General features: G+C 46.5%; 1 protein-coding gene across 5 annotated transcripts in view; it reads left to right on the top strand.

Moving 5' to 3' along the window:
* PRR5L (proline rich 5 like) overlaps positions 1–13,195 on the top strand; it is a 169,620-nt gene that overhangs the window by 147,306 nt on the left and 9,119 nt on the right. For all 5 annotated transcript variants that reach the window (XM_058446698.1, XM_058446694.1, XM_058446695.1 and 2 more), the window contains 2 exons: positions 5,544–5,684; positions 10,474–10,600. In XM_058446698.1, coding sequence (XP_058302681.1) covers positions 5,544–5,684; positions 10,474–10,600 — 268 coding nt within the window. The remainder of the gene's footprint in view (positions 1–5,543; positions 5,685–10,473; positions 10,601–13,195) is intronic.

The raw sequence follows: 13,195 nt of genomic DNA, 5'->3' as shown, positions 1-13,195 counted from the left end.
TTGCCAGCATCTGCCCCGGGTGAGGCCACAGCAAGCCTTCACTCATGGTGGAAGGCAACAGGGGAGCCAGTGTATCACATGGCGAGAGGAAGCAAGAGATAGGGAGGAGGTGGCAGACTTTTTAAAACAACTAGCTCTCTCATACTAATAGAGTGAGAACTAATACAGTGAAAACTCACTAAAGAGTGAGAGCCCACTCATTACCAAGGGGAGGGCACCAAGCCGTTCATGAGGGATCTATCCCCATGACTCTACCTTCTACTAGGCCCCGCCTCCAACATTGGAGATCACATTTCAACATGAGGTTTGGAGGGGACAAATATCTAAGCCATATTTTCTGCCCCTGGTACTCCAAATCTCATGTCCTTCTCACATCGCAAAATACAATCATTCCTGCCCAGTAGGCCCCTAAAGTCTTAACTTCTTCCAGCATCAACTCAGTCCAAAGTTCAAAGTCTCATCTGAGACTCAAGGCAAGTTTCTTGCACCTATGAGCTTGTAAAATCAAGAATAAGTTATTTACTTATAAGATACAATGGTGGCACAGGCATTGGGTACACATTCCCATTCCAAAAGGGAGAATTTGGCCAAAAGAAAGGGACAGCAGGCCCCACTTCAGTCTGAAACACAGCAGAGTAGATATTAAATCTTAAAGCTCCAAAATAGTCTTTGACCCCATGTTCCACATCCAGGGCACACTGATGCAAAGGATGGGCTCCCAAGGCCCTGGACAGCTCTGCCCCTGTGGCTTTGAAGGGTGCCAGCCCCTGGGTCTGCTCTCACAGATTGGAGTTGAGTGCCTGTGGTTTTTCCAGGCTCAGGGTGCAAGCTGGTGACTCTACCCTTCTTGGGTCTAGAGGGCAGGAACCCCCTTCCCACAGCTCCATTAGGAAGTGTCAGGGGCTCCGACCCCACATATCCCCTTGGCACTGCCCTGGTAGAGTCTCTTTGTAGGAGCTTCACCCCTGCAGTAGGCTTCTGCTTGGGCACCCAGGCTTTTCCATACATCTTCTGAAATCTAGGTGGAAGCTGCGAAGCCTCTTTCTCTCTTGCACTCTGTGCACCTGTAGACTTAGCACTATCTGGAAGCCACCAAGGCTTATAGCTTGCTCCCTCCAGAGTAACAGCTGGAATGGTACCTGGGGCACTTTGAGCCACTGCTGGAGCCAGAGAAACTAGGATGTGGGCAGCAGTGTCTTGAGGTAGCACTGGGCATCCCCTGAGCATGGCCTCCAAAACCATTATTTCCTTTTAGGCTTCTGGGCCTGTAATGGGAGGGACTGTCCCAGAGGTTTCTGAAATGACTTCAAGGCCTTTTTTAAACTGTGGTCTTGGCTATCAGCACCTGTTTCCCTTTTAGTCATGCAAATCTCTCTAGGAAGTGATTGTTCCACAGCTCCCTTGTATTTCCCTCCTGCAAATGCCTTTTCCTTCTTCACTGCATGGCCAGGCTGCAAATTTTCCAAATTTTTATGCTGTTTTCCTTTTAATTATAAGTTCCAACTTTAAGTCATTCCTTAACCCCTATTCCTGATCTTAGTCTGTTAGAAGCAGCCATGCCACATCTTGAATGCTTTGCTGCCTAGAATTTTTTTTTTTTTTTTTTTTTTTTTTGAGATAGAGTCTCACTCTGTCACCCAGGCTGGAGTGCAGTGGCACAATCTCAGCTCACTACAACCTCCACCTCCTGGGTTTAAGCTATTCTCCTGCCTCAGCCTCCCAAGTAGCTGGGATTACAGGTGCCCACCACCACGCCTGGCTAATTTTTGTATTTTTAGTAGAGATGGGGTTTCACCATATTGGCTAGGCTGGTCTCAAACTCCTGACCTTGTGATCCACCCGCCTTGGCCTTCCAAAGTGCTGGGATTACAAGTGTGAGCTACCACGCCCACCCTAGAAATTTATTTTACCAGATACTCTAAGTCATCACTCTTAAGTTCAACCTCCCACAAATCCCCAGGGCATGGACACAATACAGACAAGTTATTTGCTAGGGCATAAAAAAGGTAATCTTTATTCCAGTTCCCAATAACTTCCTCATTTCCATTTGAGACCACCTCAGCCTGGCCTTTGCTGTCCATATTTCTATTAGTATTTTAGTTATAACCATTTAACTAGTCTCAAAGAAGGTCCAAACCTTCCCTTGTCTTTTTGTCATCTTTTGAGCCCTGAGCCCTCCAAACTCTTCCAACCTCTGCTCATTACCCACACTTTCAGGTATCTTCATAGCAACATTCTACTGCTTAGCACCAATTTTCTGTATTAGTTCATTTTGCATTGCTATAACGGAATACCTGAGACTGGATAATTTATTTATTTTAAAAAGCAAGGTTTATTATTTGGCTTATAGTCCTTCAGGCTGTATATGAAACACAGTATCAGCATCTGCTCCTGGTGAGGCTTCTGGAAGCTTATAACCGTGGCAGAAGGTGATGGGGAGCCAGTGTATCACATGATGAAAGAAGGAAGCAAGAGATGGGGGAAGAGGCACCAGGCTCTTTTAAACAATTAGCTCTCATGTGAATTAATTGAGAACTCACTTATCACCAAGGGGAGGGCACCTAAGCCATTCATGAGGGATCCGCTCTCATGACCCAAACACCTCCTACTAGGCCCCACCTATAACACTGGAGAAAACATTTCAACATGAGATTTGGAGGGGACGAATATCCAAACCATGTCACTGACCTGGGTTCACATCGTCAGTCTGCCACTTACCATCTTGATATTCTTGGGAAGGTAACTTTGCCTCTCTGAGCCTTGGTTTTCTTCTAGAAAATAATAAAACTTGCTTCACAGGAGTGTTAAGAAGAGTAAGTGAGATAATACATGAAAAGCACCTAATCTTGCATATGACATACAGTAAGGGCTTAAGAATTGTCGCCATCATCATCAATATCATTATCATTATTATTCTCTGCACAATAAAATGTGTTGGAATCACAGCAGATAATCCAGTTATTTGGACGAGTTTTTCCCATGTCATGGGCTGAGCAGATGAGTTGACAATGGGTGACTGTTGAGTGTCTACCATATACTGGCACTGTTATGGAAGTGTAGGCACAGCTCCTGAGAGTTGCCTTAAGTGGGGTTATGACCGGTATTTTCCTAGTCATGCTACTTAGGAAATCATTCCCCCAGTTGGTGTAAGACAGTAGGCTCTCTTATACGCTGTTGCTGGGAGTACAAATGGATGCAATCTTTTTGGAGAGCAACATGGCAGAATTTTTTAAAGACTTTTTAAAGGCATCTTTGGATTGAGTAATTTTCCTTTGCAGGAGAATAATCTGGATATGCTGATAAAATATGCCCATGTGGCATGGATAAATATGTTTGAAACACACACACACGTGTGCAAATGAAAGCATCTTGGTCAGGAGATGGTTGGTTACACAGAGTGTGTTCATATAGTGGTAGAATATTATGCAGCCTTAAGAGTGAGGGAGGTCAATATGTGCTGGTTTGAAAAGATGTCCAAAATACACAAAGTGAAACAAAAGCAAGCTGCAGAACAGTAGGAGGGGTATAATCTCTGTGTGGGTTTAAAGGTTTTATATGTGATTTTGTGGATATAGGAACTTTCTGGAGAAATCCAGAACATAAATAAAAACCTCAAGGAGCAGTTACCAGTGTGGAGTGAGAATAAGAGATTAGACGAAGAGGACTTGTAACTTTACCTTAAGCCCCTTTTCGATCTGTTTTAATCTTTGCCTTTAAATGTTTTATAATGTAAATACAAAACCAAAAACAATAAGGCAAAATAATTGTCTATTTGGAGTGCAGCTCGGGGGAATGAAGAGTCCTGCGGGATGCCTTGATGACCTTCTAGGGAATTCCTAGATAATCAGTTCTGGAAAGTGATTTGGCAGTTGTTGGAGCAGGAGGTCCTAGAATTGTTTCCTTTTGCCGTGCAGTCTTTCCTTCCTACCAGAATTGCTGTTCTAATTTCTAGAAGGTTGCCTGCCCCAGTCTTCCTTTTTCTCTCTTCCCACATTCTATAGTTTAAATCAGACAGTTCTATTGTTCACTTCCCTGGAAGGTAGTGAACAAAAAGTTGTTTATGTCCCCTCTGCTTCCAGCATCACACAGGACAAAGAGCCAGGACCTGGCCAGAATAATGCTGCCTAATGCTGGCTCTCTCCTGTTTCCTCAGCATCTCTGTCCATCAATCCATCCAACAGAGGTAGTACCAACTGTCCAACTTATAAAAGATATTGAAGGAATAAAACCCCAATCAAAGTCCCTCATTATAAGATAACTTATTTAAAGCACCCAACATAATGTGAGCTCTATTTATAATTTTTTATGTTATTGAAAGGTACGGGTGGTGATTTTGTGTATCTGTTGGATGTGGGGGGGTCCGGGGATATGGAGATAGCAAAACCACTCTTGACCATGTTTCTATAAAACTCTACAGAGTTGCAGGAAATATAAAACATCCTTAAACCTTGGTCAGCTTGGGAGGGTACCCTAATGATGTCTTTGGTTCTACCAGGAACAACCGACTTTTAGAGTGCATTTGTATGTATGTGTGCAAAGGAGAGTCTGAAAAATACACCCTCTTTTCTCTTTTGTTCTTGAAAAACTTGAGCTCTAAAATCAAGAAGTTTGGGTTTGAAACCCAGCTCTACTTTGGGTGTATTATAGTAAGTCTCTGGGTTTTCAGGTGTTTCATCTGTGACATGGGTTTGGCTCTACCAAGAACAACCGATTTTTAGTGCACATTGTATGTATTGTGCAAAGGAGAGTCTGAAAAGTGCACCGTCCTTTCTCTTTTGGGCTCGGGAAACTTGAGCAGCTCTAAAATCAAGAAGTTTGGGTTTGAAACACAGCTCCACTTTGGTTGAATTATAGTAACTCTCTGGATTTTTGGGTGTTTCATCTGTGAAGTGGGTTTTATAATGGTATCTATCTCAAAGGGTGGTTGTGGGGATTACATGTGTTGTTGACATCTAAACTATGTAGAATCATGCCTGGCCCATAGAATTTAATACATATTAACTTATTTATAGTTATTATTTTCACCTTCTTCTCCCTACTCCATCCCCACAATTGAACAAATCCCTTTCCTCCTACTTTCCTGTTTATTTTTCTTCCTAAATTACCGGTATTTATACAACAATCTAAGAGGTCCTGTGTTTTCCTTCTTTATTTGTATGATAGGTGTTCAGATATATTATAGATGAAGTTGAGAAAACAGCCTTGAATGTAGGGAGGTAGTATTGATCTTCTCTTTGTTTCTCCCATTTTGCTCTTTCTCTCCTTCCTGACCACTCATAGCACTTATAATAGTGTGGCCCTGATTATATGTGTCTTGTATTGTCTTTGGGTCATTTAGGTAGGCAGGTTGAGTCATGCCTTATCTTAACAACATTTTTTAATTCTAGAGGAGCCAGGTCTTTGGCTCTTTGAAAGACACACTGGCCCTTGCAGACGCCTCATCCCATCTTTGGTGCTATATAAACATGTTGTTTTGAACCCCGCATGGTTGGTGGCAGATTCAGTAAGCTCTCACCTCCTGGCCCTCTCTCTGTCCTCTCTAGGGCCAGGAGCTGACTATCCGCCAGATCTCCCTGCTGGGCTTCCGAGACCTGGTCCTGCTGAAGGTGAAGCTGGGTGACCTGCTGCTGCTGGCCCAGTCCAAGCTGCCCTCGTCCATTGTCCAGATGTTGCTCATCCTGCAGGTGAGGCTGTGCTGGAGACTTGCCCCAAGGCGGAGGGAGGGAGTGAGGGAAGAGATTGAGGGGGAAGGAACCTAGTGACCAGAGCACCTTAGCTTGGCTTACTACTATTTAGTTTGTTGGCCCTTGTTCATTCATTCATTCATTTGTTCATTTGAGGTGCATTCACTGAGCACCTGTTAGGTCCTGGTGCTGTGCTTGGTGCCAGGACTACACTGGGGAGTGAGGGAAGCATAGTCTTTCGTTCAGGAAGTAGATGCCCTTTTCCCCTCTCCAGTGATGCCAGGGAGCCACAAGTTGCAAGTCACAGCAAAGAATACACTTTGGCCTAGCTTAAGCCGATGAGGAACTCCCTGAAAAGCTCCCAGGGCACATGGACTTCAGGAAGGATTACAACCAGGAATGAGGCTGTCCCAGGCCATGAAGCCACCATCCTCTCTCTACTTCCTAGTCTCTACTTTGGGCTAGCCTTGTCTGTCTAGGCTACCTTGTCTGTCTTCATCTTGTCCTATCTTTCCTGGACTTGGTCTTTTTCTCCCTGCAGGCTTATGTTCTGTGTTTGGTTTGTACCTGATCGAATGTGACACCTCACAGCTGATGTGCCTCCAGTAAGAGACTGCCCAGTGGCTGCCTAGTGTCACTCAATCCCAATTCTAAATCAATACTAGGAATTTGAGCTAACACTTATTGATCCTTGGCTATGTGCCAGGCACAGGCCAAGGACTTTAAGTGTGTTGTTTCCTTAATCAGATAATCCAGACAATCACTGTATAAAGTAGGCATTGTTGTTATTCCCATTTTAGAGGTGAGGAAAATGAAACCTAGTAAGTTTGTGTGCTTGCCTGAGGTCCCTCAGCTAGGAAGAGGCAATAAGATTTGGAATTATGCACACCGTGCTTCCTCCCCAGAGGAAATAATTTAATTGGTCCAGCTTGGGCTAGATGATTCCTCTTTGCCCAATCAGCCATGACCCTTGAATAAGATCAAGCAGTATAAACATGGGCTTGGCAAACTCATTCCTATGGGTGGGGACACACAATTCTCAAAGAGTAGGGTTTTTGGCTAGGGACAGCCCCAAGAGGTGACTACTATGCCTCTTCACCTCTGTAACAAGTTCAGATGCTGCAGCATTAGCTCTGAGCCCTCTGAAGCTGGAAGATGGCTTCATCCTTGATCAGGCTAGTGGTGACCCCTTGCTGCCCTCACAGCAGCTATAGAATGTCAGGCATTGGGGCCCCAATCCTTCCCCCACATCCCCCAGCTGGTGTTCTCTTTCAGTCCTTGAAGCTGGGCCATCCTTCTGGGCATTCTCCCCCTTTCCTATAATTAGAGAGGAGGAAGAGTTGCCTAATAGGATGAGGGTGGGTGTAATTGGCCGGAATGCCAGGTCAAGTATTTTTATGGAAGAGATGGAGAAGGAGAGGGATAGAAAGATGCATGTGGGGCTCGGGTCTGAGAAGCCTTAATTAGAATATGCTTCCTGAATAAGGAGTCTTGAAAATGAGCCCTTTGGGATTCTGATAGGAAAATTCGGGAAGTTAGGCTCCCATCTTCCCATTTCAGTTTATAACAGTTGAGGGCTGAGAAGCGATTCCTTTGTTTTGGGCGGTGGTGGTTTGTTTGGTTTTGTGGGAAGGAGAATTGGTCCAGTCCTGCAGGTGAAGGCTCTCACCTGTTGCTGCTGGAACAGGAGGGCCTGTGTCTATAATGAAAAACGCCTATCACATTCCAACATTCCGGGCTCTGTGCCAGGTAGCCCTGCAACCATATGAGAAAGCTGTCATCATGCCCCTGAGTCCCCAAAGACAGGTGAGACTGCTTGCCCAGGAGAATCTACCCTCATGCACTCTGGTCCCCGCCCCCATTTGCTCTCCATGGGATGGCCTCAAACTCTTCAGTGGTTTCCAATCAATCTTAGAAAAACAGCCCAAGTCTGCAGCCTGGCCTTCAGCATCTCCCAGCCTTCCATCCCTGCCTGGAACCTGACTTCCCCACTGCCCTGGTCTTCTTGGCTTCTCCTGGCTGCCATGGGATCTTTGTGCTCACCATTCCTCCTGCTCAGAACACTTTGTCTTCCGGGCTCCTCAAGCCCCTGTCTAATCAAGGCAGGTCAATGTTTTCTCCTTGCCCTTGTGCCCTCAGCACCCAGCACAGTCTTTGGCACATAATAGGTATTAATTAAACACTGTCCAGGGAATATAGCACCAGCCAGTAGAAGGTTGAGCAGGACTGATGCTGGGTCCCTGACCTCACACCCATGTTGGTGACCGTCATGTAGGGCTTATTCTCTTGGCAGAAGGAAGTACAGTCAAAGAAGCTCTGGGATCATGGTGAATTTCCAGAAAGTCAGGCAAAGGAATGGTTCCTCCTGTGTTTATACCATGATTTTTCCCATCTCACAGCTGAGATAGAGGTTCAGAGAAGGTGGCGACCTTTCTCAAGGTCTTGTACTCATTTATAAGAGAGCTGGATTGCTCCCCATCCCTTAGCCCTTGTCTTCCTACCTCCATTTAGCCTTTCTAGGCAACTACTGCCTCCCTTCTGCAGTCTCCCAGGGTACTCGGAAATGCCCCACAGGCATCCTACAGATCATTAAAGATCGTCCCTCTCTCCTGCAGGGCATCTGGCATCACTTCCCCTGCAGGCTTCCTGGGAATGGTGCCTTTGGCCCACGTTCTTCCTCGCCAGGAGCTCTAGAGCCTGGGCCTGGGGCAGGGGTGTGACTGTGAAGAACCTGGATCTTTCCCGGCCCACGTCCATCTTGAGCAGCAAGGGCAACGGCCTCTGGATCTGAATGGAACTTCCAGGTGGCACTGCCCTGGGGCCATATCTGCTACAGGAAATTTAGGCCTCGGTACTTAGAATTGTCCATTCTCTCGCTAGACCTGCACTTTCCACAGTGCCATGAGACCTGGGGCTGATATTTTTCAAAACTACCTGACCCTGCTACAGAGAAAAGAGCTCTTAGGCCTTCAGCTCTGTCATTTCTGTCGCTCTTCCACAATGTCCCTGACCCAACTCCACCCTTCCCAAGATGTACAAATACTCCTACAGTGGGCCATGTGCTCTGCCTTCAAACTGCCCCAGTGAGAGGCAGAATCAGAGATATTGACCAGTGTGAAGATCTGTTTCCTCCCAGCTGATGCAGACAGGTCCTGAGACCACCGTAAGAATGGTGCATTCTCAGGGGCCCCAGCCAGGCAGGGTGTGCAGCCTGTGTTCAGAGGACCCTGAGCTTGGTTTTATTTTCTCCCATCACCATTTGACATTCTTACTGATTTTTGAACACGAGGCCCTGCATTTTCATTTTACGCTGGACCACACAAATTCCATAGCTGTTTGGCAGCCAAGCCAAGGGCTGAGGACAGCACCTTCCTAGAGGGCCGTGAACAAGCCAAGTTCTCAGCAGCAACTTTTCTGAGAGAAAACCCTCCAGCTCCAAATCACGTGTTCATTATCCGTTTTCTTCTCACCTTTTGCCACTTCTCCTTATTCTGTGGTTCCTCCCTGTTTAGCATGTATGGAAGGTTTGGGGGAGAAGCCACTCATTTTCTCTGCATCTCTTCTGGCCCTGTTTCTACCTCCAAATCTTCACCGTAGCCCCATCCTCAGCCTCCTTGTATTTCCTGAAGCTGTGTCCTCTCTCCCTCAGCCCCTGGCCGCACCCATCTCGGTGTAATGGTACCAAAAAGGGGCCAAGGAAGAGCCTGTTTCCTTAGCACCTTACCTCTCCCCCTGGGGTTGCCAACATGCAGGAGTCAGCCCTTCCTGCCTCATTACCTGAACAGCTTCCCCTTCAATCCCTGCAACACCGCAGTGGAGTGGAGTCTACTGTGAAAGTGAAAGTGATTTAGAGTCTACTCCATTTCAAGAATTTGCTTGTTAACCCCTTGGGCTGGGCACAGCCCCATGGAGATTTGTTTCTTTCCTGGCCAGTCCCCTCTCCTGCCAGGTGGTCTTTGCTTCTTTGCAGCCCCTCAACATGACAGCATGTTTGAGTCCTTTCCAGCAAGAAGCTGAACTCCCCAGGAGTCTGCCAGTTTTCTAGAAAACATTGGTTACTGGCTCCTTTCTGGTTTTGACCATTCTTTACTCAGGGCTTCGCTTTGAGGACTCCTGTCATGCCGGGGTTTTTAATTGGCTCTTCATCTTGGTGCTAAAACTATTCCTGGCTCAGAAGGAATTATCCCTTTCTCTTATAGCCCTGAACTTTTCCATATTCTTCCCTCTCTTCTTTTCTAGGCTGTTAGCAAGTGGCAGAAGAGGGGATCAGAGCCAGATAGTCTGGGTTCCAGTCCAGGGTTTTTGCCATTTACTGGCTGTGTTTTTCTGTTCAAGGTATTTAAGCTCTCTGGGTCTTTAGTTCTTCATCCATAGAAGAGGGATAATAAGAGCACCTTCCTCTTTGCATTGTCAGGAGACCTCCGTGCATTAATATATGTTACATGTCTCTGTGCTGTTTATGAACCTGTCACGATGACAGTATGGGTAGGATTATTGTCTTTGAGACCAGCCAGATCCCAGCCTTGGAGGTGGGACACCCACACTGCATTGGTGGCCCAATGGGAGAGGCTGCTGTGGTACTAACCATGCACAGTTCTAATTGCAGTGACCCATGACAAGTGACTAAGGCTTCAGGCCTCAGTTTCCTTCATTCTAACTGCAAGGATGCTGCCTGCCAGCAACACAGCCTTGTACATTGGAGGAGGACAATCAGGATTTGTTGAGTGCGAACCTGCTCGTCATGGCAATGAACACTGACCTTTGTGTATCTTGGCTGTTCATTTTCCAGAGTGTTCACGAGCCCACAGGCCCAAGCGAGAGTTATTTGCAACTGGAGGAGCTGGTGAAGCAAGTGGTTTCTCCTTTCCTCGGCATCAGCGGGGACCGTAGCTTCTCAGGCCCCACGTACACGCTGGGTAAGGAGTGCGGCTCTCAAGTTGTCAAGAGGCGCAGTGATCATGATACAAGCACTGTTTAACTGAGTACTGTTTAACTGAGCATTGATACCAGCACTGTTTAACAGAGCACAGCCTTTTGCTTCCTGTGCGGGTCAGTGCAAATCCGTGCATCTTAAGCACTCACGTTCCTGGCCTCTGGAGGTTGCAGTAACCTTTTCCCCCTTGATGATTCCTCCCCAAGGACCGATACTGTGCCTCTGTGGTGGTGCTTGTCTGATCCACATCTTTGATCAGTGGCTTTGATTATTTTGGTGTGCCTAGGACATTAATCTTTCTGTATCTGACACCAGAAACTGTGCTTTGTTACACCCTCCCTCTGGTTGAGTAGAGAAACCGCCTGTGATGGATTTCCCTTTGAAACCAACTGGAAATGTCAGGCCAACTTGTATGCATGGCCAGATGTTACCGAGTTGCTGTCTCCCACTCCATTTCTGTAGGTACCACCACATGGCAAGGAGAGGGGCTCCTGGATTTGGGGACAAATCCTGTTGGGGCCTTTTTTTGATGGCTGTAAACCTAGCATCAGTGAGTGTCAGGCTCTGTACCAGGCACCTTGGAAAATCTGGAGATGAATCAGATCTGTTCCTTCTCTCAGTGACACTGCAGTCTAGATGGGTTCAGTACAAATATCTCTATAATATAATACAAAATAGCTCTCAGACCAGTCTTTGTAGAAATAGCTGTATGATAAGGCTTCCAGTAATGATAATAATAATAAACCCAGTTACTGTCTGAAATATAAACGCTCAAAATGCAGAAAAGTTTTATTCATTGTTCTGTCCCCAGGAATGGTGCCCGGCATATAGTAGGCACTCAAAAAATGTTAGATGATGGCAGCAACAGTACTTCGGGGCCAGGGGAACCAGCATCCACAGAGAGATGCAGAGGCGGAAATTGATTACTCAAATTGGGAACCTGATGCCCCCTCTTCTCGCTTTAATGGAGTTGTAGTTGTTGAGCTTCAAAGAAAGGAGTGTCCTCCAGTGAGGTTCCTGCCCCTTCCTGGGCCTCTCTACCACAGCAAGAGCCAGGGCCAGCTGGCAGTTTTCACCACCCTGCTCATGTTTTTCTGGAGACACTAGCTTAACCACAGCCACCACAGATCAGAGGGTGCTGGCCCTAGCCTGCTGCCTGCTGGTTCTTCTCCCTCCTCCCTCCCTTCCTCACTCATTCCTCCCAGGAGCTGCAATGAGCCAGAGTTTCAATGACACTGAAGGAAAACAGTCTTCTGCAGCCCCACTCTGAGCTGGGCGCCATGTTGCTGCGGTCTCCCTAGAGCCCACCTTCCTGCTGGCTCAGCTCACCAAATTTGGGGGATGGGGGCATCCAGGGAGCTGTCAGGACGTCAGCAGGTTAGCTGGGCCATGGCAGGAACGCCACCATTGTTTGGGCCTAATGCCAGTGTAGAGGAAGAAAAACAGTTTTTCTTCCAACTCTCCTAAGCTCTTAGTTGGAACAGACCCCTGTAACACATTAACAGGAGAAAAACGGCAGCTTATTAATATTGTATGTTTCATACATACATGGGTCACACCCAGGGAGTTAGTAGTTCTTAAATACGTGGCTTTGAATTCCAGCTTATATAGCATCTTCAACAACAAAAAATAAATTTCTAGAGAAGTGACAAGGCAAAGAAAAACAACTTTGAGTCTTCAGAAGTGGCAGCTTGTGGCAAGGGAAATAGATGGCAGATAAGGGCTGGTTAGTGAGGCTTGTTCACGTAGGTTTCTCTGATGCCATTGCTGGCTGATAAGGGTCTAAAATTGTCTTCAGTGGTTAACCTTTGCTCTCCCTGGTAGAAGTGGGATGGGATACCGTTTGTCTTTATACATCTATATCCTGTCTTTAAGCAAATAGAGGGAGGACAGAGAGCTTCCTCTGTCTGCTTCTTAACTGCCTTCAGTTCATAAATCCTTATGCCCAAGAGGCATATTTTGTGGTGGCATATTCTGGTGTCCTATCCCAGGAACAAGAGTCGATTGGGACATTTGTTCAGTGAGGACTCACTCTAAGAGGGGATAGCTTTAGCTTTCCACCTAAAATAAGAATAACGCACACTTTTGCCAAATTATAAAGCAAAGACTCAAGGTTTTATTCTTGTACCTAGGACAGTCCCTGCCTCTGGAGAGTTGTCGCACTAGGGGCAGGGAGGGAAGGATGTGACCCTCTTCTGGTTAATTTTAAATTATCATTTCAGCAAATGTGTACTAAGACCCTGTCCTAGCACCCTGGGAGGTGCTATAGATATATCCGTAAATGAAGCCAACCCATCCCTGCCCTCCAGTGCACACAGCCCAGGGAAGAAGTCACAAACAAGGCAGTGTCTCATCAGTGTACACATGTTCTGAGGGGGAAAGTACAGGGGCCACGGGTCCCAGGGCACAGGGACTTCATCTTGACTAGGGAATCAGGGAAGACTACCTGGAGGAAGTAATGGTGTCTGTGATGGGACCTGCAGGATGAATATAAGTTAGCTGAGTAAACAGAGAGGGATGACTATCCCAAGGCCAAGGGGAGGACCTTGGGAGGGTTTGGAGGACAGGAGGTGAGCAA

This window comes from Hylobates moloch, unplaced genomic scaffold (assembly GCF_009828535.3).
Source record: "Hylobates moloch isolate HMO894 unplaced genomic scaffold, HMol_V3 SCAFFOLD_11, whole genome shotgun sequence".
NCBI lineage: Eukaryota > Metazoa > Chordata > Mammalia > Primates > Hylobatidae > Hylobates > Hylobates moloch.
This window is presented reverse-complemented; position numbering and strand designations above follow the sequence as displayed.